Raw genomic sequence first — 27,115 nt, forward strand, 5'->3', positions numbered from 1 at the left:
CTGTCTTTCACTCCACGCGGGTCAAACTAAGGCCATTGATGACACTAGGCGGAGGTGGATCGGTAACCGTTCACCATGCATGCCTTCGGGGCGGTTAATACGGCACTGGGAGAAGCCTGGGTGATGGTTTTACACATTCCCTGCTCCCCACCCCCCACACTTGGGAGCAGTCCCTCCCTACCACTTGATAATTGACATCATTCTTTGCTCCAAGTACCTCACTAGCAGGGGGACTGCCCTTGGCCGATCACCGTCACTCAGCATCTCATGCAATCCTATAAACAAGAATTACAAATGACCCTCTATAGCCCAGGTAAGCTCCAAAATTGGGTAAAGAAAGAAAATATTAGAACTTTTTAGATTTATTTTTCATATAATTACTCTTTAATGTCTATTTTTGTGTCTTATGATTACACAATATAGAGGTACAGTATTATGCGTATATAATTTATAAACACAGGGGAGAAAAGCATGATCAGAAATTCCTGACAGGGTGTGCAATCAGAAGAGGTGAAAGGCCACATGAGGCGAAGGGGGGGAAATTAAGACCAGCCCTCATTTCACCTGCCCAACTTAAACTTAAGAAAGTGCGCGTTTCCATGAAGTAGCAACGAGCGCCACTGCCCGACAGTGGCAGGACAAAGGACCCAGTGTTTTACACCCCAAACTAGTGTTCTTCCCTCTACACGTTTCCTGGGGGCTGGGGCAGCGTGGACGTAGAAACAAAACACATGCTGCCAACTACACATCAACAAGCCCACCTTCGGATGAAGAGACCAGGTCGTCAGCCTGAAAGAGGGGCAGCAGCCAATCCCAGTACGACTTCACAAGTTGGTGCTCTGACCAGAAACCCCTGCCAGGCAGCTTCTCCTACCCTCACTTAGACCCCACAGCACCCGAAGACGATGGCCGTGTGCCCTTCCTCTCCCCCAACTCACACACACAACTATCAGCACACAGCACTCCAGCTCCTTTCAAACCACTCAGTTTTTACCTCTGGGAGGCACCATCTGGAACCAAGAATGAAAACAGCAAAATGTTGAAAATAAAAATAAAGCGGACTTTATTTAGAAGATAAAGGTGGTGGTATCAGTTTTGGTTAATCAAGTTGGGCTCAAGTGTTTTAACAGGTCTTTAATACCATCACAGACTGGCAATGCCAAGGGCATTCTGAAGGCCAATTACAGATTGAAGTTATTTCAGAAACCAAGATGTTCTCAAAAGCTGATGGAGTTTGGATTTCTCTTGTAGTCAGACTAACACTTCAATAAGAGTGACTAGATTGCTTAGTTGTGAAAGTTAAAACACTACACTGAGCAGCCCCCCGCCCCCAACTTCCCCACAAGTCCCTAAGGCAAAATTGCAGTTGCCTCTGACAGCCAACATTTCAACAGAGGGGAGTTGAAGGGTACTGGGATGGGGGAAACTGACAAAGGTCACTGTGATTGACACAGGCAGCTGCCACTGCGACAAACCAAAGCCTAGTCCCATGCCTATGTTCTTCACATTCGCACTGCCATCTTCCCAGACGGACGGTACGACACTCCTGAAGGACTGTGCCCGACAGAAGGCATCTCGCATCCAGTCACTTTAGGAGGTGCAACAGATTACGGGCAGTGCCTAGACTATGGAAAGCCCACTAGCCAAAAAGAACTAGGAGAGAGGCAGGTTACACGCATAACCAGTGCAGAGTAACTGCGAGGCACCAAGATCACAATCCGCTCGGCCCAGTCCCCTCTCCATCACTGAATGGGTCTGGGGGAGAGCATTAGTAACAGCACTTGCCAACTGCTCCCCTGGAACAAAACATGACAAAACACACGGAAGGTTGTTTTCATCAGTTCTCAGTGTACTTTATTCTTCTGCTGTCTAGCTCAGCAGCCCACACAGGACAGAAATGGGTAGCACTGAGGAATGATCAGATTTTACTCCCTAATATTCCTGCCTCTCCCTAGGCCCCAGCCCATCCCTATCAAAGACCAGGAACGGCAAATCTTTCACCTACTCTGTGAACAGCTAAAATTAAAAGAAGGCATTATAGGGCCAGGCCTCCAACAGGGCTTAGGATCGGAGCTGGTGCAAGCTCTGTTCACAATGGAGTCTCCTTCAAACACCTGGATTCCTTTGTTTTTTTGTACACTGGTTCATAGATCGGCACTTGACTTTGAACCTGGCACCAAAAGGCACAATATCTGATACCCTGTACAAGAGCTATTAGAGATGCTGCCTCATGGACGGGCAAGACAAGCCTATCCACTTATGGACAGCCTGGATAGGGAAGATGGTGAAGGGAGAGACAAACGAAAATTAAAAGCCCATATTTTTGCTAGGATGGAAATGAAAGTCTTTTTTTTTTTTTAAGTCTTCCAAATACCAGGAAGAAAAATCTAAAAACAAAGCAAAAAACCTTAGTTTCTTTGAAAGCATCATCTTCGAAAGGCCAGCAAAGATGCCCCCTCACAAGTGCAGATTCAGTAAGGACCAAAGCTCACCGACATCCCGTATTGCTGAAGGGGAAAGAATGACCGCGGATTCATGGCAGCCATAGCCCATCACACCTTGAAAAAATAGATTGAAGTGTGTAGGCGAGGGAATGTTTGACACCATTTTATTTATCTTGAGTGGAAAAATAGAACTGTTTTCAAGTGCCATTTTCACCACGAAAAGTTCTCACATACAACTATCTATCTTCTTGTTTTGTCAGTTAGTTGGGTTTGAAGTGCAGCAAGAGACCAATACCGCATTGTAGTCAACCAAAGAAAAGAGAACAGAAGGCCAAGCAGTTTCCAAATGGTTATTTTATCAGATTGTTTGAACATTAAATTTATCTTTGTTCGCAATCCAAAATAGTTACCTGAAGTTTGCTGTTTGGTGTGTGTTTGCTTTTATTGTCTATTTGTTTTCTAAACTCTTTGGCACAGTGTTCTGGGGCGTTCAGACGGCCGCGATACAGGTCGGAGAGCGTTTTTCTTTTGTGCTGCCAATTCTGAGCATTGAGCTTTTGGTTTGTTGGGGCTGTGGCTTTTTTGAACTCTGTATTCTTTATTTGTAACAATTGTATTTTATTTTTCTATATCCTCTAACTCCAGAGTTTTCTTTATCTCCCCCCCTCCCCCCTTCTACATTCACAGTTGAACCATATTATTAGGAAAGGCGCCTGATGAAAATGTGAGCGCTGACCATTCCTCAGTGTTTTCCCTCGAAGATATATATAAAAAAAATAGAAACAAACAAAAACCCCTACAGAGCGTCTTTCTTTCTTTTTTTTTTTTTGTCTTAAACATCTCTTGTGCTGCATCAGTAGACAGAACTTCGGTTAGTTTTATGAAATGCAACGTCTAACCCATTTCTTGCAGGGTGGGGTGAGGGGTCTGGGGTGGGGGGAGAAACTGCAATGACTTGAAGTTGAGAATGTGGATACCGCCTCACTCACACACACTCATTCTCAGACTGAAAAGACGCCCTCACCCTCCTCCTAGCCGGCATGTGCACAGTACCACGTGGCAAAGGTACACTGAAGGCGGGCTGGAGACCCAGGCTCCATCTTTCTTATCAGTAGCAAAGGCCAGGCTGCCTTTTACAACCACGCACCACTGCTGAACCCAGTCCCTCTTCTCCCAAACCAGACATTCCACTCAGCACCGGCCAAAAGACAGGAAGGCTAGTTCTAGCTTCTCCTGGGAAGACATAGCTTTCTTCCTTTTTTTCTCCCCCCTTAAAAAAAAAAAAAGTAAATCCATCATTTTTTTTCTTTTCCAAGATGGCCGGTGTTATGGTGTTCTAGGAAGTCAGTGCTTACTTAGCTCACTAACAGCGCTGCTGTTGTGGCTGCGGCGGCGGCTGCTGCGGCGGCAGGATGTTCAATGTGGTGTTTTCAAGCCTCACTCACTCATCCTCTCATTCCCAAACATTCAGCATCCGTGCACACTCCTCACTTCCGGGTTTTTCAAAAGATTGGAGATTTCCAGTGGGGGTCTCAGGTGATCATCCCAATGGTAACAGATCTAAAAACAGATGGAAAAAAGTCAACTCGTGAGATCACACTAAGTACCCAGAAGAGCCAAATACCCTCAGATCCCGCCTACAGCCGGGCGGCTCCTAGGCCGGTGGCACAGTGGTAATGAGCTGGGCAGAGCCAGCAGTTTGAACCACCAGTCACGGAGGGAGAAAGGCTTTACTCCTGTGAAGAGCAGAAACCACAATACGGTCCCTCAGTCAGGATCAGCTTGTTGTGGGGTGTGTGTGTGACTGGAATCTCACTAGCAACTACTCAAGGAGAGAGGACTTTTCTTCTCCTGTGCCACCTAGCTGTTCTCATTAGCACGTATGTCAATCGGGAGACAGGAAACACAGATAAACTTCAAACTAGCCACGCTCCGAAGCAGGGGTCAGAATTGAACACACTGCAACAAAGAGATATGAGGACGAGAAAGGGTGGGGAAAATGAAAAAGTATAAAGAACTGGAAGAATGTCATCATCCATGAGTTTATTAGGGTTCAAAAGAAACGGAGAACCTTGGACCTCAAGCGAATCTAGCTGAATTGTTCTTCAGCATCATAAGGAATCAAGCACTTGGCTCAGCTAAGGGGCTGCGTGACCCTTCCATAAGTGAAAAGCGGTAGCCCACAGTTTGGGCTCAGAGTCACCTATCAGGAAGAGCACCCAACATGAACCATCAAAAGCCAGCCCGCTGCCGAATAGCCCAGAGAAAACACCCCTCTCCCACAAGAAAGGTGTAAGAGGGCGGTAGAGAGAAGCTCTTACCAAGCTTGGTTCTTCAGTTTCCTCAGTTCTTTTGTTGCCCAGGTAGCCAGGGTTTTTGCTTTGTTAGTCTTCGATCTCCGCCCTTCAGTTAACAGTTCATGGATCATGGGCCTAGCTTCTATTAATTTCAGAACATCCTTCCCAAACGCTGTACATAAATCCCTGAGCAAAGCAAACAAGAGGATGAGCTTCTGGCTCCACATTCTTACCAAGTTTAGAGCCTTCCAAGTAGTCAGTGCTCAGTGGGCACGGGCTGCTTAGTCTTTGCACGAGGAAGAAAATGAAGGCTGCAAAGGCCGGCCCAGGTGCCACACCTCCTTCCTGATAAAATCAGATCTCCGAGCCCCAAACCACTGTTCTTTTCTTTGAATGAGGCCTCAGACACCCTAAATCGAGGCAATTCTCTGACCAGAATCAGATTATGGGGTGGGCATAGGGTGGATATGGTTTGTAGACCTTCCTCGAGGTCAGTGGAAATCACACCCCGGAGGGGAATGCTAAGGGCGGTGGTGCATCACATCCGTCAGCAAATAAGCCCGTCTGCACGCCACGCCAATCTTAGAGAGACCCGTGCTAGCGGTGGCACTGTCACCCAGGCTCCTCTCAGAATGCCGCCAGGAGCTCTCCTCAGCTCTCGGGAGCGAGCCGCAACCTACCCTATCAGACCAGCAGAACAAGCCACCACTCCATCCGTGTGATCCTCATCGCCGGCAATGTGGTCAATGAAAGACAGAATAAACTCTACTCTGGGCTGGACCAGCATCACATCGGCTATAAAAGAAAGAGAGAGTCTGATGCAATTGTCCCACACGTGGCACTCCTGTTCCTGTCAGAGTCACGCTGGACAGCCTGCAGCATACACGTTTGCCAAATCATTCTTCCTCAGATTAAAACACCAGGAAGAGAAAACGGGCTTCTGCTCCTTAACCTGCCGGCCCAGCTCCACTGGGGCTCGAGCATCACACTTGTGGGTGGTTGCAGAAGCCACCAGCATCTCTGCCGTTGCTTTTCCCAAACGCCTGGCTGGGTTGCCGGCTTTGCAGTGCTCAAGCGACATGGGACAGAGGAGAGGAGGGGACAGCAACTCTACACTCCCACACACATCCCCTTCTCCACCGTCAGGGTGGGTGCTGGCTAGAGAATGAGAAACAGCGCATCGGGCCCGGTGCACTGGCCAGTGGACGGGGTGAACTGGGCTGTGTGTATACTCAACGGTGCACGTTCTCCTGATCGCCCTTCAATCCCTGGACGATTCCAGTGTAGGCTTCCAAGCATCCTTCCCTTAGCTCATTCAGATAATCCACCATGTCATAGTCTGACTGCAGGACACAAAGGAAACAAAACAAAACCCACCAATCGCATTTGGCTATAAGCTGCCTAAAAGTCCCCTTCTCTTTCCTCCAATTAGGGTTAAATCAGCGGATCAGCAGGATTAAGTTAAAGCATACCTTGTCCACCTGGGCTTGGGAGGCCTGCTGAAGAGTGTTCAATACAACCTCAAGGTATTTCTTAAATTCCCCACCAATAGCAAGGGCAATATCACCGAACACCGACAGGATCTGTGGCTTCACAGACCTGTGCACATTCTCATTCTGCCAAGGGGAAGAAAAAACAAGTGAAAATGTGTCTGGGTTACCCAAAGAGACAAGAAACTCACCAAATCTAAGAACATGCCAGCACAAGCACAGCTACTCCCACCCTACACGTACAGCCCCGCGTCGCGTTCAGACGGGCAGGCCAGGAGACTACAGCTTTTGAGGGTTCAGTGATTTGTCTGATGACACACAGGAAGTTGCAAAACTGGGGACACCTCTGGAGAGCAGCACTGTACAGCCAGTTACTTTCCCTCTGTGCTTTCCTGTATACTTCACCGTTAGCTTCCTAAGAATCCTCATGTGAAAGAAGTTACAAATTCTCGTCCTCAGATACCTCCAAGTTAATGTTCTGGGAATTTCTAGTTCCCTGCCATGAACCTTAACATTCACCCATCTTCCCAAGGACAAGCTTGCGAGCTGGTTGACCGTGTGCACACTCACCCCCAAATTCTCCAGGAGCAGCTGCATCACTTCATCACAGAAAGGCAGGATGTTAGACTGCAGGGCCCGGCACAAGTCTCCCACTATGCCCACCGATGCCAGACAAACCTGCGGAAAAGGAACTCACTCATCTTCCACACAGAACTGGTTATCTACAACAGGTGGGCCTGTTCGAACCTTACAGTGAGAGTCAAAGACGAAAACATCCAACATGGCAGGAAGAGAAGTGGAGGGATCCACGTTACCACAGCCTGGAGAATCCACATTCACCAAGGACAGGAGAGGCAAGCACTTTCAGCAAAATTCAAATCTCAAACAAAACAGAGCACCTTGCTCTGCCTGGTGCCTGCCGCACAACTTGACACCCCTCCTACCCAAGCAAGCCACTATCTTGTGCACCTCATCCGCGGCACCCAACACCCTGTTTTCCCTACTACTCCTGGTCACACAGCCAGGGCACACAGGAGGCGGCTAATACTTGGGAAGCACCCTAGGCTCCAGGAACTGGATTTGCCCATGATAATGACCATCAGGCAGAAGACGACTGTATCATTTCAAAGAGTCTATCTTACCTGGTACTCAGCGTAGTTTTTCAATCCAATGCCCAGGAAGGGCTTGAAGGCTTCCATGTACTTTAGGAATTCACCACCCAGCACTGCAACAGAGCGAAGTTATTAAGCTCAGATACCCTAACACCCCCAAAATGTATTCACTCCACTCAACAGGCTGACAGAAGGGGGGAGTATTTATTAATTTCATCGCAAAGACATTAAGGCCGATTAGGCCAAATTTGGAACTGTTGGAAGGAAGAGCCTCTTGCTTACATCCTGGAGATTCAGAATGCTAGCGCTCTCCAGAACAGGATCTTGCTCTGGCGAAAACAACAAAGTGGTATGGCACTCAAGGACTGTCAAGGTTAATTTTGAATTGGCTGGGACAGCAGTACTGCCTCTTGTGCATCCCTCAGATTATGACACGTCCTATGTCCTCTCTGGAGGGCAGCTTGAAAATAGGGCCCCCAGGCAATCCCATCAAAGGCTTACCAAGTCACAGCCAGGAAAAGCAACACCGGGCTTCACAGCCCAACCAACTGGAAGGAACTTCATCGCCCTTTCAGGTGGTCACATATTACCAGACCACTGGAACACAGGCTCTTTATGTCAGAAACAGATTTAGTTCTCAGGACATGGCCTTAGTAATACACCTTACGGATCACCCCTTAAGGGGCGGACCAGATTTCTTAAGTGCTATTTAATGGGCTTTCAAAGAACATTAAGTCAGACACGCCTTCCCCAGAGCAATTTCACACGGCCATACATGCAATACTCAGAAAGTGATTAATTTCCTTAAAGTTTTTCAATTTTCAATCCAGTCCACACCAGTCACCTGATTGTGAACCTAAGGATGACACCTTACTGGGGATGAGTCGAGGGAAAAAGCAAAACTAAACAAACCATTTGCTTCTCCCCACCTTGATGGACCCCACATCCTGGTGAGAGGCGGTCAGTTTTCCCTGACACTGAAGGCCAGTTTGCCTCGGGTCACACCCCGGCTCTCCATTTACTTTGAGCAGACTGGCACGGCAGGTATACAAATTTATACCTAAGTTCAAGCCAGTGTTCAACTGACCCATGCCCTGAGAAATGATTATGCTTTGGGTGGTCAAACACCCCTTTAGGCATTTAAATGCCTTGACTCTAAAGACACGTCCTGCACGATTGCAGTTCACTGACCTTCCACCAGTGTGCTAACTGCCATCAGGGCATCCTCCTGTACTCTCCCAGACCCAGCGGTGCTCTGGAACATCCTTAACAAGGAGGCCATGACCACATCCGAAATCTGCAAAGCATCTTGATGCTGCACTTTCCGGAGAACATTCTGTGAAACGAGGAAGAAGAGTTCAGGACTTGATAGCTCCAAACCTTCCCATCAGAACCTGCCACTATTCTCATCAAGGGCCTTGAGTGTTCACTTTTGGAAGCAGCCACGAAGACTTCCATGCACAAGAGCTATGATAATGCGAATCATCTGCTTCGCAACATCTGATGGACTCCACCTTCCGTTTCCCCACGATGAACAAAGGGAGAGCTGAGCATCTCCCTGGTGTCCGGCCAACCAGTCAGCAGCAGCCATGAGCACTCACTCCTGAGGAATGACAGCTGGTCTAAAGAGAGCCATGTCACACCCAACAGTTCTTACTTCGAAAACCACCAAAAAGCTACACTGTTTCTCAATCCATTGAAAGATGGTCAAGAGCCAGTCATGGTAGCTGAAGCTCCATGTCTCCCAACTCCATACACATCCCCACCCCCGCTCCTCACCTTGACCGATCTCTCAAGGATGTTCATCATTCCTCTTAAGTCACGAGAAAGATCTCTCAACATTTATGCTTTAAAAAAAATACACCCCCCATTGCCCCTCCAATCCACTGCTGTGAAAGTAGAGAAGGCAGTTCACAGGGCAGGATAGCCCAACCAGGGTCAATCAATACCTATGGAAGCTTCAGAGAACAAGTTCCGTGGCCCGAGCGAGAACAGGGGCCTCAGTCCCTTCGTGAAGGGCAAGAAACATGTTGGGGGGTTCCAGTCTCTCTGCCAAAAGTAGGCGATCAGGCCCCTTTCCTCCAAGCTGCCTCTGGGTGGACTCGCACCACCAACCTCCTGGCTCAAAGCCAAGCCCATTAGCTGTATGCCCACAGGAAGTAGGCCCTGGTCAACAATGACTGCCTATCGATGATGTAAATTACAACAAAACTTCCAACAGCAAATGTTCTTTCAAAACATGGTAGAAACCCAGGCTCTATTTTAAGCAAAGGGAACCCCAGTTGAGAATCAAATCTGACTGGGTTAGGCTTGGACAATCGACTGAAAATCAGACTGCAAACAGCCAGCACAAACCTAGCTCCACAAACCAAGAGGTTTCTTCCCCTCACTTGTGCATAAAAGAAACTGGTCTTTTCTGGACCCACGGGAAATTATCCTCCCAAATCAGCCATGGAACGACCAGCTCCATGAGAACTATTTAAAGCGCTGCGTGATGTGAACTTGTCGCCCGAGATCCAGATTCTCTGCTCCTAGAGACATTCAAGTGAAAAGTTCCCATCATACCTGCAGAGTGGCGCACAGCAGAGACTGAAGGTCATTGAACTGGATCCTATCAGACGTGCTCTGAATGTGTGACTGAAAGACAAGAGGAGGAAATCACTGGGTGCCACAGAAAGCCCTCCAAGAGGTCCTACAAAAACGTTCCCCATCCGAGATGACAAAGACAAAGCCTAGCAGCAGTCGTGCCGCCACGTGCCGTTTCCAAAGCGAGTGTCTGACGCACCCGTGCCTCCCCAAGCAAGGACTGACATACCCACTTTAGACCTGCACGTGCTGCCCCACAACCTCCCCCAAAGCCTATGTAAAGATTAGAAGCTCAAGACAAACAAACCTGAAAGAAGTAAAATGGAAAGTGTTCTTTAAAAAAAGAACGTTCCTTTTTGCCAGGTCTGTTGGGACTATTAAGTCATTTTCATTGATATATAGGAAAGTAATTAAACACCAGTAAGACAGCCCTGAAGGTATAAAGTAAAAGTTACTCGATTGGGTTGCAGTGTAACAAGGCTGTCTACGTCCCCAACCACTTGTGCTCTCGGATACCCAGGGACAGCTCCACTCGGTCTTGTAGGGTCACTGTGAGCTGCAAACTGACGCACTGGCAAGGGCCAGCACTGAAGGGGAACAGTGCGCGCTGAGATCTTCCTCGCACCCTCAGGCTCACCTCCATCTGCAGTACTTGCTGCAGCCGCTCCATGATGACCAGAGTCGTTTTCTGAACCGCAGGGTAACAATCCTTGGCGCTGTTTTTCACGATCTCCATGAGAGACTCGTAAGCAGCACTGCGCAGGTTGTTCTGGTGTCCGTCCGGCCTGGACGAAGACACAGCAAAACCCCGACTGTCCTCAGTGCGGTCAAAGACAGAACGTCTCACTGACAATTAAGGATCAAGAAACCAGGATGGGTGTAGAACTGTCCTAGAGCCTGGCAACACAGTAGCCAGGAACCAGTGATTGACGGTTAGAGTCTTCAGATCGAAATAAAACTCAGAATAGCCCTTTCAGATCAGGAGGAAAAACGAAACCTGGTCAGAAACCTAAGGGATTGCCTGAAGACTTCAGGAAAACCTTACTTTTCATTGATGGCTTTACATGCAATCCTGAAACAAGCCTCAGCCCTGGGTGACATAAGCAGGGGAGATTCCAGTGCACCATTCTGCTCATGGCTTTAGGTCTGTCCACAATAAACGCCCACCGTAGACCCTCAATTCCAAAAGCTCACTTGCTGACCAAATCTTCAAAGTTCCTCACGCCCTCACCTAAACAGTGGCTACTAAGCTGGGGTACAGCCACCTCATCACCAGCACTACCAGTTTTCTTTCACCAGGACTGCACACTGCTGGCTGTCAGCACAACAAAATGAAGGGGCCTGTCTAGATCAATTACTCTAGAAAGACCACTTTCAGATTTGTACAGTCCTTTAGTTCCATCTAGCTTTAAACCACCTATGATAGGATCCTGTTAATTCCGTCAGAGTATATAAAACTCTTCTCAATGGCTAGAAACCCCCACACTGAAGGCAACAGGAGTTGGCCATAAAGTCACATCCATTTCCCCAGAGCACCAGTTACCTACCGATCTGTGGTCTCCAGAAGCTTCTGAACTATGAGTTCAAACGAGGAGGATAAACAATAGGTAGCTGGTTCTTCCTGGTCATCAGCTACATCTGCAGCTTCATAAGCAGCTTCAGCCAGACTGGAGAAAGCCTGAAAACCAGTCAGAAAAACCTCACGTCAGTCGCAAGAACTCCCTCCAAGATTAGTTCTTATTTTCAAAAGGTATCTTAGACAGTGTTCCTTTCCAACTATTCTAAAGATTCCGTCACAGCCAGTGTATCCTCCCTCAACTTTGTCTTTCACTTTCACTCCTTCCTTATTTGATCTTCTTCCCCCAAAAGGTTCCGAAGGAACGACTCAGACCACACTGACTCAGCATTTGAGCCATACTTCAGGCCTGGCCCCCTTCCCAGCAATACTTTTTGCAGGTAGCACCGTCTACCTTAATCCAAACATCTTATCCCCAAGCAACTGAGGAAAGAAAACAAAATCCAAAGATTTCTTTCTCCCACTGGGTTAGCTTGATGTTTAAAGTGGTTCAGGAAGGAGTCACCATGAGTCAAAACCTCCCACTGGTTCTTGCAGTCGGCATCTCCCCCATGTTTTAATTGAAGAAATCATTAAAAGAAGCAAGTCAGAAACAGCCTTCCAGTAAGGTACACCCATTTTTCTTCTGCACCCCCTACGACTTCCTTGAGCCAAGGCCCAGGTCTCACCACGAAGTAAACCCTTACCCAGCACACATTTGAAGCCACTCTGGGCTCAGCACTCAGGCCCTCAATCAGACACTGCATCAGGGGGGCCAGGTAGACATCGTTGATGGCAGCTTCAGGGAGCAGCTCGCAAATCCGACCCACAGTCCACGCAGTGGTGTCTCGGACGACGACACTGGGGTCCTTCATCAACTCGATCAGGGTAGGCATGGCCTGAAAACACAATGGTTATTAGCAAAGCCAAGAAAGGTGAGTTTAATTTGAGATACTTTCGTAATTTAAAAAGACACGCTTTAAAAATAGCCAACAATATAATAAAAGTGACAAAGGTCCTCTTCTAGCTTCACCCAATCCCAATACGGCCCACCGTGTGAGAGACTGGTGTAACCGCTTTCAGCGGTCTTCACCCAATTAGTCAGAGGAAGAAATCCGAGGACGTAGCTGGGATGCAACTGGCTACACCCTGAAGGTGCAATTCCACGTGAACCACACAATTCTAACAGGACTTGTGTCCCGTGTAACACTCCCACCCCATTGGAGGTTGGCAGTGCGTAAGTGCCCTCAGATGCAAAGGAAGCGGGGAACCCCATCATTAAAAACGGGAGGAAATGCTCACACTGCGCCACCGAGTGAAGGGAGCAGAGCGGTCAAGACCGTTTGCAGTGAGCGCTCTGTCCTGAGGCACATGAACCCACACAGAAAAAAAGAGCAGTATCAAGGCTTGAGGTTATCCCTGGGCAATGCTATTTACGGTGACCTTTTTTTCTGTCTGTAATTTTCTAGGTCCTATGACTTTGGCAGTCCAATGGTGTACGATGCGTCCAAATGGAGTCAATCTGATACTTCACCTGGATCACCAGTGGCTTCAGCTGATTGGGCTCTGGTCCTTCCAAAATACTGCCGAAAGCCATGACTGCTGCATCCCGGTACCGCCAGTCGGGGTTCTTGATGTGCTCTTTAATAAAGGGAAGGACATGTGGGACGATGTCATCTTCGCAGCAGGTGGCCAGGAGCATGAGGCACACGCCTGCTGCTTTGCAGGGGTTCCAGTCGTCGTCGTCGTCATTTTCATCCTGATTCAAAACAAAACAACGTGGTTCGAGTTACGGTTTGATCCCAGAAGCACTTTACCTCACGTTCAACTACTCTCAAAATTAAAATGCCTGTAAATAAAATAGCCAACACTTTAAAGTTTGTCCTTCCACAACGATTCCTCCTCGGAGAGAGCCTCTGTTATACAAGACAGAGATAGAAGACGACCTCACTAGAATGAACCCCAGAAGGAAGGAGCCAGCCACAACATGCTAGAGCATGATGACTCAACTGTGTGCAAGGGTCTGTGCTGGAGGACCCCGGTGACAGGAAGCTCACCCAGTGAGTTACCCAGCCGGGCATGGTGCCCCTCGAGGGAGACAGTGACTCGGAGGAAGGCATAAGGGGTTTCTGGAGGGTGAGTTGTTCTATTTCCACTAAAAAGGGATCATCTCCAAATCAGAATTCAGAATGTGTGCTAACTGCGGTCACTCAGGCACACCACATAGCCACTTACGGTAGGGTGCCCAGGCAGTTTCACAAAGCTGCATGGGCAAAGGATGAGTTCCAAGAGAACAATGCATAAAAACGAAGAGGCTCAGGTCAAAAGACAGAGAACAGCACTGCACGACAGTGGGAGGATCCAGGGAAGAGCCAAGACACGGCTTTATTCCTCGTCACCAACACTGTGTCCTCACAGTACTGCCAGCTCTGTAGGACTACAAGCGGGTTTCTGATGTTTGCGGACCAACTCCATTATCTTTGAATTCCCTTTTTCAGTGAACTTTGAAGCCTCCTCATACTTCTCATATACCAAAAAAAAGATGAGGTACCAGAAAGAACCTTTCCAACACTAAAAAACAAAAAAGTTTCCTCAAATCCAATCACCAGCACCTTACGTGTCTATTACCCTGTGAGCCCACTCAAACCCTCCATGTCAGAATCACTGAGCAGCCCAAACCCAGAAGCAGCACCTCTATTCCTAACCTTCCTTTACTGAATTTTCATACAGGTGCCTCTTGTTGAAACCAACAGAGCACTCAGGAAATCAGAGGCATGTGTGGCTCGCTCCTGGTCCAGATCCATCTGAACCGCTCAGCCCCAATTCTCCTTCACAAACAACCCAACAGCCCAGGCTGCCGGGGTCAGCTATCACACAGTTGAAGTGGTGCCAAGTTTTTCCTAGAAACGGTTTCAATGCGTACAGGATTTTACTGCGTCCCTAGCTGGGTTTGGAAGACAACTCACCTGTTTAGTTAGTGTCTGTGTGAGGATGGGAACCAGGTACTGCAGTGCTCCCTTCGCATAAAACTTGCTGGTGTGCTCAGGGGGCCGTCCTTGTTCTGCTGCCTAAAGGAGAAAGGAGCTATATATCATTAGAGCATACGAGAAGGGCTGGCGAGGGCTCCACAGCAGACAGACAAATGACGGTACTCCTTGAATCTTTTTGGGGGGCGGGCGCGCGGGCTCATTTTTTGAACTTCCACTAGACGCTTTAGGGCACATCTCTAATCTACTCAAGGACCAAGGCAACTTTGAAGAATGACATTCTTCCGTGACAGAAGGGGGGGGGGGGAGACGGACCAATCGCAAGGATCTACATATGGCCTCCTCCCTGGGAGGAGTGGGTGAAGGGAGACGCCAGGCAGCGTGAGATAAGATAAAATAATAATTTGTAAATTATCAAGGGTTCACGGGGGAGGGAGAACGGGGAAGGAGGGGAAAAAGGAAAATGAGCAGCTGATTCCAGGAACTCAGGTGGAGAGTTTTGAGAATGAGGGCAACGAATGTATAAGTGTGCTTTACACAATTGATATGTGGTTTGTGATAAGAGTTGTATGAACCCCAATAAAATGATTTTTAAAAAAAGGAATAATATTCTTTTCTCCACACTCAGTACGTATCAGCAAGCTTTCACCTACACTATCTTTGCCCACAAAACTCACTCCCAGCCTGTCGGATTCTTTCCCCAGAATTAGGAAACTATCCCTGGGTGCCACCGCCTGTGATGGCCTGCTGCCCCCTTGTGTTCACAAGACTATAAAGCTAAGACTTGTGCCTAAAGGAGAAAGGTGAGGCTTTCTGTTTCCGGAAGTCTACGGCGTGGGAAGCCCGAAGGAGTTCTACCATCCAATATGGTCAGAGCAAGTCAGAATGGACTCAGCGACGGTGATTTGGGTTTGGTGTGACACAAGCCAAGCCACAGATTCTCCAACCACCTCATGTGCATACCAAAGCTGCACTAAGGAATAACAAAATAATCGATGCATTTGAATTGCAGTGCTGGCGAAAAACACTGAGCGTCCCCTGGCCTGCCAGAAGGCCAGCCACAATGGTTCTTGGGAGACTCGTCTCCCTCAACTTTGGACATGTTACTAGGAAGGCCTAGGCCCTGAGACAGTCGCCATGCTTGGTAGAGGGTCGGTGAAGAGGGGGAAGACCCTCAACGAACTGAACGACACAGTGGCTGCCATTGACGCGCTCAACTACAGTCATTGCGAGGATGGCGCAGGACAGTGTTTCGTTCTGTGGTGGACAGGGTGGGTCACTGAGTTGGCGCTGACACGATGGCACCTCCCAACTGACCAACAGTAACACAGGATGCCTTATTAACGGGCCTTTCTCATGAGGACCTACGGCTGGCAGGAATTTCCAGAGACCGTCTCAAAGGCAAGTCATAATGACAACACTCACAAAAGCAATGCACCCCAAAGCCCAGCAAGGAGTAGAGCTCTTCCCCAGAACGTCTCCTTTCCCACGCTCACCTCTGAGGCCTCAATGGCCAGATCCATTTCCTCATCACAGACGTTGGACCAGAACTCGATCCCTTGTAGTGCCACCTCATCAATGTCACTTTTCATTGCTTCAATTGTAATCTGCGGAGAAAAATTATGACTCCTCATACCCCAAATCAGTGCTCATCCAAGTTAAAACTCCCCCAATAAACACATCAACACCTAAGGATTCCTTCTTTAACCAGAGACACCCTCGGTGTGAACCCAAAGTCAGGGCAGGAAGCCATTACTTCTACACAGCTCTCTTTCCAGCAGCACGAGCCGTGCCGGCAAGGCACTGACGAGCTTGGACCTAACACAAGACTCAAGGAACTTGGTCTCATCATATCCCGTCACAAATGACCAAGTTGGCGAAATAGTGCCTAAGAGTGACGGGCTTTGTAATCCGCTATGCTCAATTCACACAAACGTACAGAATACTCACAGCAAAAAGAGCAGGACCCATATACGTCTCCATGTACTGATAATACAAGGACATTATCTTCACCAGGTTCTGTAACGCAGCCACTCGTACCTTCCACAAAGAGTAGGTTAGTTTACTACAACAGCAAGGCAAGCTGACAGACCAACAGAAGAATGGGCTCTGCTCTAAAGCAGGGATGCAGGCCTGCAGTCGTCAACACCAGTAAGCATCTTAGAGCAGTCCAGCCATCCCATGAGGGAGGAATTCCTTCCATCTTTGACCAGTATGGCCTCAAGAATGAGGTTACAAATACTCAAATGGCCCCTGGCAGAAAAAGGTCCCCCATCCCTGCTCCAAAGAGCTGACCCAGGTCCATACATAGGTAATGCTATTTTCCTAGAAATAGGGGTCAGGTTTAGATTACAGCAACACCAAAGCTATTGCAATTGCTCCAATGAACGAAACAATCACTTGCATAATTTATGGCAAGTAAGTAGCAAAGCTGCTCCAAAACCATCTCCACATCTTCTGGAGGATGAAAATTTCCATCATAACTTTCCAATTATGGTTCTTCCAAACTTGTGAGACTCTTAATAAATAAAAGAACTCACACAGAAAGTGAATGTTTAGAAAATGGTGATGGCAACATATGCACAAATGTGCTTGAGACAACTGATGTGTGGAATGACCCACTAAAAAGTTAAGTAAGTGAATGGGAAGAACCTTACTGCCAATGACAAGTTGATTCCCAAGATCCCAAACAACTACTAGTTGGAGCTGGCCTTTCTCCAGGGAAAGCCAGATTTTTCATGTGACGCCCACACTCCCCCCAGTCTGGAGGCTCTGACTTACCCTGGTGTCGGGACACTGTGTGGCTTCACAGACCACCTGCATAATAAAGTGCCTTTCGGACTAGAGAGAATAGAGATAAAAAAGGATTGGGAGCACGAACCGTACAGGTGAGTACTGCTAGGACTCGCGACCAGGAGGACCCCCTCCCCGACAAGCCTGCAAGACCCACCAAGCCGCTTCTCATAAGACAATATGGCAGCACCAAGGCTTGATAGGGGGGGTTTGTCCCCTCTAAAGAGGTGCTTAATCTTTTAATCTTCAAAATAATCTTCGCTAAGACTTCAGGGAAAGGGACAGGAAAATGTAGGTTATGGAGTTTAAATGAAGTAATATTGTCGGTTTACAACAAAACAAAATGAACCTAAACCAGAAAAAGAAAGAAAAACCCAAAGTCACTGCTATTAAGTTGATTCAAGTCACAGTGACCCCACCGATGGGGCACACCTGTCCCTGTGGGGTTCTGACACTGTGTTAGTGTATGTGCTGCCGAAGCAAACACGGAACCCTAACTGTTTATGCGAGTTAGAAAGCCTCATCTTTCTTCCAAATGAACCCCAATGTCGGAAATGCAATTTCCTTGCATCTGAGAATGTAAAGCATGTTTTATTTATTTCAGAGAAGACATTTGTTTTCTAAAAGATGGAATCCTGTCAAATGTGGAGAGTAAAGGGTAGCCCGGAGTAACAAACTCCAAGCAGATAGACAAAACATTTAATAATTTCAAAAGCACCTTCCCCCAACGAGCTCTTAAACAGCCTGGGTTCAGAATTTTAAAATCGCCTCAAGTACCCACTTTGGAAGGCAAAACAAAACAAAACTAAGTTCAGAACATTAGCAATCCCTTCACTTCCCAAGAGCTTGAGAAATAAATGGCCAACACCTAACTCCATAGCCGTCTCACATCACACAAAAATAAAAATCTCTTTTAGAATGGAATCGAACCTTTCTAAACGAGATGGTACTTTCTAAGCCACAAACGTTTCATACAACTACCGTCCCAAACTCACATTCAATTCTCTCATTGCTCACCCTCTGCACCTCTTGGACCAAGAACTTACCTCTTTGTCGAAGTTCGCCTTGGTGAACTCCAAGGAGTTCAGGAGGGCATTGGTAGCTGCTAGCTTCACATTATTACTAGGCTCTTCCTTCCTCATTCCCTGGATTATGGCAGTCAAGATCTCATTGGATTTATCCTGTAGCTGCTCGGGGTCCTGAAACAAGCACGATGAGGTGGTGAGTCTAGTAATAAGCTTACAACTCATCAGCAGTCCCTTTCATAACAGGAAGGACGTGAGGGAGCAAGGACTTTCTCTGATCCTCCCTCTCCCATTTCCATTTTGGGACAGCACTGGAAATCACCTGCCACACATCTCATGGTGCTGGTATTTAAACACAGAGAAGTTACACATATCAGCTTCACCTCTCTCAGCACGTAAGAAGTAAAAACAACAACGACAAATGGAAGGTTTTCAGCAACCCTGCAGGAACAAGTCCTCCAGTGCCATTTTCCCAACAGCCTGGGTTCATACAGCGTCTGCGTGACATTCTGGTCATTCTTACAGCATTTTAAGCTTTCTCATAAAGACATAACATACTCAGTAGACCAGAGTGTGGTGTTAATGGAACTTCTATATGCACTAGGAAAGCAACCCCCCCCCCCCCCACCATCCTCCTTTATTTTGATAGGCACCTATTGTATGGGTCTGGAGCCCAAGCCACAAAGCCTTCAAGGTGCCTGTACTGGCTTTTCCCCTCTGTACAAACAAAGATGGCAGTCTGCTGGTTTTCCCATGCCACCTGTTATCAATCAAGTACAAATTTCTGACCATCACTGGGCCAAGACCAAACACCTGGCTACATTCAACATCTAGAGAGCTTAAGTCCAGGGTCAATCGTGTGGACTCTGCTCCGTCAAGGGTACAGAGCACAACGGACACCAAGAGTAGGGAGGGCATCATCAACAACAGCCCTCAGGGAGTTGCTTTACACACACACACACATAGATGTTTTGCTCTAGGGGCTGGCAAACTTTTTCTACAAAATCAAGCTGAATGCAGCTCCCACACAGGAAAGGCTCAAAATGCCCCTATGGGCAGGCGAAGGAGTAACTGTAGCTCGTGGCTTTTAACTGCTGACCTTGTGGGCAGTAGCCCAGTACCAGCACAAGCCACAGGGCTCCTCTCTCTAAAGCGGTAAAGGGGAAAGCAGCACAGCGTCCGTAGCACACAGGAGCACCCCAGGGTCACATCGGAGATGCTCCAAGCTAGAAAATATCGTCTAAAAGTTCAGTATCTAAAGCGCTCCACACATGGATTTCATTATGAGTTTTTACTTTAGGACATAAATAGCAACGTAGTAACTACCTCCCCCTTTATCATATCATGATCTATGACTGCTACAACAGAATAAATAGCACACGGGAGTGGCTAGCTCACACAGAATTAAGTTGGGTTTGAAAGGCCAGAAGAAATTCTGGGTGCTGGCTTCAGAGGAAGGTCCTGGTCTTCTTGTAGCTGTTGCTCTATGTGGTTTAGCATTTACCTCTCCACACACCCCAGGCTAGTTTTGCTTGTTTAATCTCTTATACCTCCAAAAGGATGATGACTCAAGACACACCCTTCGCCAACCCTGCCTGCTTAGCATCACAAAAGACTGCCCACCCACCAAGGAATCATACCCACAGAAGTGAATGCTCACAGCACAGTATTTGCAGAATACAATTCAAGCCTTAACACTAACCAATAAGCAGAGTTAAGTAATAAATAAGGCATTTCTATTTTCAAAACACTCTGCAGGAGCTTGGCTTTCCTCACTCTAGGATAAAGGCAACCCTAACACCATGCCTGTCACACGAGGGGGAATGTGAGGTACCTCGTTGGAGCAGAAAAAGCAGGGGTTACTTACTATGTCTTGGCAAATGTAACCAATAGCTTCCAATGTGGACTCTTTCATGTGCTCTGTGCTGTTGGGGTTTGTGACATTGGCCACCAACTGAGGAATGAGTTCTGGCCACTGGTTCACTGGGATCTCCGCACAAGCAATACCAGCCACACACTGAGAGGCAGAGCTGGGTCGGTAGGTCTCGGTGCCCAAAGTCTGCAAAACCTGGGGGTGAGAAAGGACAAAAGCCATCAAGTTCTAACATGACTTGAACATATTTTGCCCACTTAGATCCCTTAGACCAACCTCACGCGAATTCTTAAGGAACAAGATTGTTTAAAGGAGAAAGCCCTACGCAGTTAATGACTGCAGAAAAGCCCCAGCCCCACCAACACCCACACTGCCCAGGACTGAGCAAAACCAGCCCTTCTTGCTTCTGAATGAAACTCTCCAAAGCCTCACACCTCACTCCGATGCCTTCAATGTAGGGTGGGGAGGCAGCAGCAAGGGGACATGGGAAGAAAGGCCCTTGGGCTGTGAGATGCAGAATCAGCTTTCAAGAGTCTTGGGGATGGCGTATGGGCAAGTTGCACTCAGTCCTGAGGGGTGTTGTGTGGTTAGAAGTATGGGACTTTGTAGGATGGGGCCAACCACAGAGCATGCAGCTGGGTTTGACTTGAAAAAAGACCTTGGTCCAGTAACAACATTACAGAATGCAGCAACAAAGTTACTGATGTCACAAACATCCAAGAACTGAGCTTCAGTTCATTCCTAATCTGTGTGCTCAAGAATCAGACTGTCTTCTCCCCCATCGGCAGAGACCATTATCAGCCAGATACACCAATTAAAATGGCATCTGCTGGTCCAACTGAAATGGAAACCATGCAGGTATTTACGTGAAGGGTAAAGGAACACGTATGACCTAGTGTTAATCATTACCATGATCAGCTAATTCAGTCAATGGACTCACTGAAAATCATCAGTGCACTCAAAAGGCAAATTAACAGTGGCAGAGACACAGGACAAAGAGTGGCTGCCAAACAAGCCAGCGCTCTGCTGACTGGGCCAGGGCACTGTGTAACTAGCAGCAAAGAATGTAACCATGAACCCATCCTCTACAGGACACCACTATTCCTGCCCACCCTCACCAGCTCTGATTCTAAATCAAAGGTTTGCTCTCCAGGACTCTCAGACTTAGAATGGACTTGAACAAAAATTGTACACAGTAACATGAGATGAATTCCCCCAAGTGGTGATGACTGACCAAGTTTAACCCAGATTTAACCTAACAACTCCTTCCCACGCAGTCCAAGTCCAGGCTGCCTTCACACTTAATCCCACCTGTTATCTTTTTCTCCTTGAAGTGAACTCTGGAAGACCCTTCGTATTACTTTAATCGATATAGAGGTTCCAACTACCCAAACCTAAGAAGTAAGAAATTTCTGTGTTTTAAAACCAGAGGTGGCCCCCTAATAGCAAGTGAATTATCAGATATAAGCCGAGTAAGAAGCCAATCAACTTAAGCCCAGATTTCAAAAGAAATGACTGCCAGCCTTAAGATACTATCAACGGGGGAGAGGGAGGCCCAAGATGACAGAATAAATATTTTTCATGCATAAAGATTCAACTGTGCCTATACAAATGCTGATCCCAGTTTTCAAATTGTGATGGAAAATCAATGCAAGTTATGCAACACATGCACACACAGGGATATTGCACCACCAACATTCCCTTTGTCTTCATCCCATTTCCCATGAAGTAATTTTAGGGAACCGAGAACTCCAACAGGCATTGCAACCAAGACGATGATGGAACGTTATGGTGTGACAATCTAATTACACGTAGCTAGGAGAGCCCCACATATGCCAAGACAACAAATAAACAGGCAGTCCCGCCGGGCGCACCCCTCCAAGCAAGACTAACCAGGAAAGACGACACACAGCTACACCGAAAGAGCTGTCACTGCCTTAAACGGTCACGAACTGCCCCAATGCTGACTCTCACAATCAGAACTGGCACACCTGGGGCAGAAGTCTGACCTGCACATATCCACACCTGGCAATCCCTGATCCGCTTCCGCTCAAATGCCAAAGACCAACTAGTGGTTACACAGATGCTAAATTTACTCTCCCTTTGTGGCTTAGCCTGGTAATACAGGCCACTAATGAACCTGACTGGTTTTTCAAAAGCTCACCTGTCTAAATGCTCCGAACCCTTTGCTTCATTTAGAAGCATGCATTTCTAAATCAAGTAGTCAGGAGAACTCCAAGGTGCAGAGCAACAAAGGGCATTTAATTTTCTGCAAACATTAAGGAAACACATCTACTCACTCTTCAAATGACCTGAAAAAGGCATTACTTAAAAAAAAAAATCACAACTGGCTCAGTAACTAAGAGCAACATTAAATGCCAAATTTGCCAGCTCTTTAGCCTTTCAAAGGTCCAAGATCTTACTTCCCTCTGGCTCCCACAGTCCTATGTATGCATCCACTAACACAACTAACACAAGTTCACCAAGAGCTTTGTTTCGCTTGAGCGGTGGATAAGTCTTTTGGGAAGAGTTTCAAAAACATTCCTGGGTCTCACTATAGACCAGTGGTTCTCAACCTTCCTGATGCTGCGACCCCTCAAGACAGTTCCTCGTGTTGTGGTGACCCTCCCCAGCCATAAAATTATTTCCATTGCTACTTCATAACTGTAATTTTGCCAGTTATGAAACGGGCGACCCCTGTAAAAGGGTCGTTTGACACCCCCCCAAAGGGGTCGGGACCCACAGGTTGAGAACTGTTGCTCTAGACCCCCCAAATCAGAAGCTCTGGAGGAAGTGGGAGCATGCAGATTGTCCCCATATTCTCTCAGTGATTCTGATCTACAGACCTTAAGAACCAATTTGAACCCTCCAATTCACCAATCTCTACAAACCCCCTTTAATCATCAATTCTGGCATCTAAATCTAAGTCTTCCAAAGTATTGCAGCCCACCTCATTACCTCATCTATAAGACATCAATGGGGGGGGGGGGGGGAACCATCAATGGGAACAGACACTGAATTGGGACAGATTTCAATCAACTCCACTTTTTATCCTCGAGTGAAGTCTACATCTCAGCTCTATCCCAAGCAAGTGATAGAAGAACTGACAGATGTTTCTTGTTCCCTAGGCAAGATGACCAAAAAGAGAGGCAAGTTACTTACATAGTTCTTGACTTCCCGTCGAGCATTAGCATCAATAGCAAGCCATCTCTGTTGATACTGTGCTTTGATGTCTGGGTCCTTAGATGTCAAAGAGTTCTTGATTTGTAGACCAGCTGCAACTCTGGCAACCTGACTGTTTCCTGGATTTGCCAGCACTCTGGACAGTTCCACAAGGAAAGTGGGCTGTTAAGAGAAAAGGTACACACAACTGATTAAAAACACCTCTCTCGAGAATTTCACCAATAAGCAGCAAACCACTAAGGAAAACATTTTTGTTTTAGGACAAATCACGGCCACAGAAAACTCCCCAAGTATCTACCTACTTTAGCCCATTCATCATTTATCATGAAGTTTCAAACAACACATTAAGTCGCAGATTTTCCTATCAAAAACCCTCTTGGCCAAATCTGTACAAGAAATCTCCAGAATTAAAGCACATTTGGCAGTCTGCTACTCCATGGATCCTTCTATGTGTATGGGAATGTCCCAAACACCGACAACAATACTTGGGATTCAATGACATATTTGCTGAATAAATGAGTACATGATAACAGGGTTGAATATTAAATAGATCTTTAAAACACAGAAACATAATTTATAAATTATCAAGGGTTCATAAGGGATGGGGAAGTAGGGAGGGAAGGGGGAAAAATGAGGAGCTGATGTCAGGGGCTTAAGTGGAGAGCAAATGTTTTGAGAACGATGAGGGTAATGAATATACAAATGTACTTTACACAATTGATGTATGTATGGATTGTGGTAAGAGTTGTATGAGCCCCCAATAAAATGATTAAAAACAAACAAAAAAACCCCACCTCCAACCCCCCAGTGATGCTTTTCAATCCAGGCTAGACGGAAGCATGTACACAGGTATAGATCATGACACACGGAATCCAGGAACAGGTAGGCGTAGGGGCAAGGGTGGGAGAGGAAGGAGGAACCCGATATCGACACATAACCATACACCCCTCTCCAGGGCAAAGAACAGAAAATATGGGGGAGAGGGAAGACAGGTCGGTGTAATATGAAAATAATAACATAATCTATCAAGGGGGTATGAGAGTGGGGTGGGAGGAGGAAAAAGGAGCTGATACCAAGGGCTCAATAGAAGATGTCTAGAAAAGAATAAAGGCAACATGTAAAAATATGCCTGATGCAATGGATGTATGGCTTGTAACAAGACTGTAAGAGTCCCCAATAAAATGATCTTTTAATTAAAAAAAAAAGAATAAAAACACCTCAGTTTGAAAAAAAATGTAATCATGCATTGTGGGGGAGAATGGGGTGTTGCTGAAGCACTCACGTGGAAGCAATCTTGAATGGGGAAAATACCAAATCCCAGGCCTCTTAGGAGCCTATCCATGTATTTTGGATGCAGGTATGGGCAAGGCTAGAGCTGTACCCAGCTTCATCCAAAGAACAGTGAAAAAGCAGATTTAGAAGAACAGATCATTTAAAAGGTTAGCTTGAAAAGATAAGGTCAAGGCAAGATGTGCCAAGGAAACGGATTTTGTATCTAAGTCATTGATTAACACACTAGATAACAGCTCCTACACACTGTGGACACAGGTGTACATGCTTATACACCGAACACAGCAGAGCCTAGGAAAACACTCCTTTTATAATGCACCGGGCACCAAAGCAGCTCTGCCCAAACGGGAACGGGAACAGGAGCCAAAAGCAACTAGCTTCCTACCCCTTACAAGTACTGCATGACACCTACAATTGGAACGGCCGCAGAGGCTCTTCTTAAAAGTCAGACTAAGTTTGTATCACCCAAATGAGCTTCAAGATAAAGGTCTCTCGCAAACGACCAAGGGGACATAATCTATCCCAAAGGGAAGCTTGGGAAAAGGAAAACAACAGTCAGAAGTGAAAACCTGGGTAGCAATACCTACGCGAGGGCAGCTTGCACACACTAAGTCTTGTCTCCTTGCTGACATTACTTAGCCTTGTAAACGCAAAAGGAACTCCTTCTATCACCGTGTTCCCTACATGTTACCTGTTTTATCTTTAAAAGATGCCACATTACCTCCTACCAGCCTCTCAACAGCAGAGAACTAGACTGGGCTCACGGGCTGTTAACTCCAATCCACTCATCTTTACACAACAAGCCAGTCCTGGGAGGGTAGTGGGTTCATTTTTATTTGTTTCAGTGAACGTGGGAAAGGAGGAACTGTGCGGTGTGACTTCACTAGGGCATGGTCCCGGGCATCTCAAGGATGAGCCCCAGCTTGTTTATCTGGGGACAAATCCCGAGTCATCGAGTCTCTGCTCGGCGAGCTTAAGCAACAAAGCCAAAACAGAAAACCCAGGAGAGGAATCAGTGGACCGGATCGGGCGCAAGGCTGCCCAGGATGGTCGAAGAGCCCTTCGGGGGCCAGCCCCAACCACGAGCGCAGACCAAGGAAGCTAAGGCACGGGCAGAACTCTAGAAGGAGGTGGGCAGAACCCTGAGGGCCACAGTCAGGGCAGGCGGGCGAAGCCGGGCCGGGCCGGGCCAGGACAGGGCTGGCAGCTGGGCTCGGAGCTTCCACATGGTCCCTAGGCCCGGCTCCCCCACCCCCACCCGTGCTGAACACGCAGCGCCGCGCAACCTAACTTCCATTTCCTCCCTCTTTCTCCCTCCCGCCGCACCGCCGCCCTCAGGCCGCGCGGCGATTGGGCGGCAGTCACCCCGGCGCGGCGCGCCATTGGCCAGCCGCCGCGGCCTGGGGCGGGACACACCCACCGGCTTCCCGATGGCGGGGTTAGGTTGGACCGGGTAGGGGGGAGGGGGACGGGATGGGGCGGGGTGGGTTCCCGAGGCCTGGGCCTCCGGGAGGGCGGGAAGGCCCCGGACGCAAGGGATGGGAAGGCGGCGGGATGGGGACAGCGGGGTGGCACGCACCAGGTTCTCTACGGCCGCACGCTCCAGGAACTTCTGCGCCGCTTCCAGTTCAAGGCGATCTAAGGAGAAGGAAAGTGGGAAGGGGCATAGGGTCAGAGGGGCCGGGGCCTCCCCTCCCCCTCCTCAGATCACCTCAGCCCGACCCCCGGCCCCCACGCCCTACCGGGGGACACGGTCTTCTCGAGGATAGTGATCAGCTCCATGGCGGAGGTGGTGGTGGCGGCGACTCCTTCTAAGACGGCGGTCCGGCCTCTCGGGCGGCGGCTCTAACTGGGGTTGGGGGTTGGGGGTCGGGTGGGAAGGGAGGGTGGGGTGGGGGGCGGGGGTCACCACAAGCCCATTCACCGGTTCCCTCTTGCTAGTCGCTCCGGCCCCCTTTCCTTCCTTCGTTCCTTCCTTCCTCCCTCCTAATTCGCTGCGGGCTGCGGCGGCAGCTGCTCCTCTGGCGGCGGGGGAGGGACCCCGGGGGCAGCTCAGAGCGCGGCTGGTGCTCGGGTGGCGGAGGGAGAAAGAAGGAAGGGAGGCGGTAAGTGAACGGCGGCTCGCAGGCAGGGCGAGGGAGGGAGCGAGAGGGAGGCGGAGGGATATTCGGGCCGGACCTCTCCGCGGCGGCACCGCGCTCTCCGTCGATTGGCTGCCGCCGTGGCCACGCGGAATCCCCAATTGGCCAGGCGGTCAGCATTGAAGGGCCGCCCCGCGCCGATTCGTCTGCAGGTTTCAAGGCCCGGGTTGGCGGGCGGACAGCTTCATGGGGTGTTGGGATTGGCCGAGAGGCGGGAGGTTGAGGTGGGGCAGGCTTGAGCCGCGCACTGATTGGACTGGACGGGCAAAGGCCGTGAGCTCCGATTGGCTGAGTGCTTGGAGGAGGGTGTGCTGTAGACCGGCTTGCGAGTCCGGGCGA

General features: G+C 48.2%; 1 protein-coding gene across 1 annotated transcript; it reads right to left on the reverse strand.

Moving 5' to 3' along the window:
- Positions 1-1,039: 1,039 nt before the first annotated feature.
- KPNB1 (karyopherin subunit beta 1) lies at positions 1,040-26,781 on the reverse strand. The gene is made up of 22 exons (XM_075561715.1): positions 26,378-26,781; positions 26,215-26,273; positions 23,325-23,507; positions 20,157-20,357; positions 18,311-18,463; positions 17,253-17,312; positions 16,422-16,511; positions 15,968-16,078; positions 14,451-14,552; positions 13,019-13,243; positions 12,192-12,383; positions 11,477-11,607; positions 10,567-10,714; positions 9,909-9,980; positions 8,535-8,679; positions 7,374-7,456; positions 6,802-6,909; positions 6,214-6,357; positions 5,979-6,084; positions 5,422-5,536; positions 4,766-4,927; positions 1,040-4,004 (listed from the first exon to the last, which is right to left on the reverse strand). Coding segments are annotated over exons 1-22 (2,631 nt in total). The 5' UTR covers positions 26,418-26,781; the 3' UTR covers positions 1,040-4,003.
- Positions 26,782-27,115: the final 334 nt, after the last annotated feature.

Source organism: Tenrec ecaudatus, chromosome 10, assembly GCF_050624435.1.
Source record: "Tenrec ecaudatus isolate mTenEca1 chromosome 10, mTenEca1.hap1, whole genome shotgun sequence".
Classification (NCBI taxonomy): domain Eukaryota; kingdom Metazoa; phylum Chordata; class Mammalia; order Afrosoricida; family Tenrecidae; genus Tenrec; species Tenrec ecaudatus.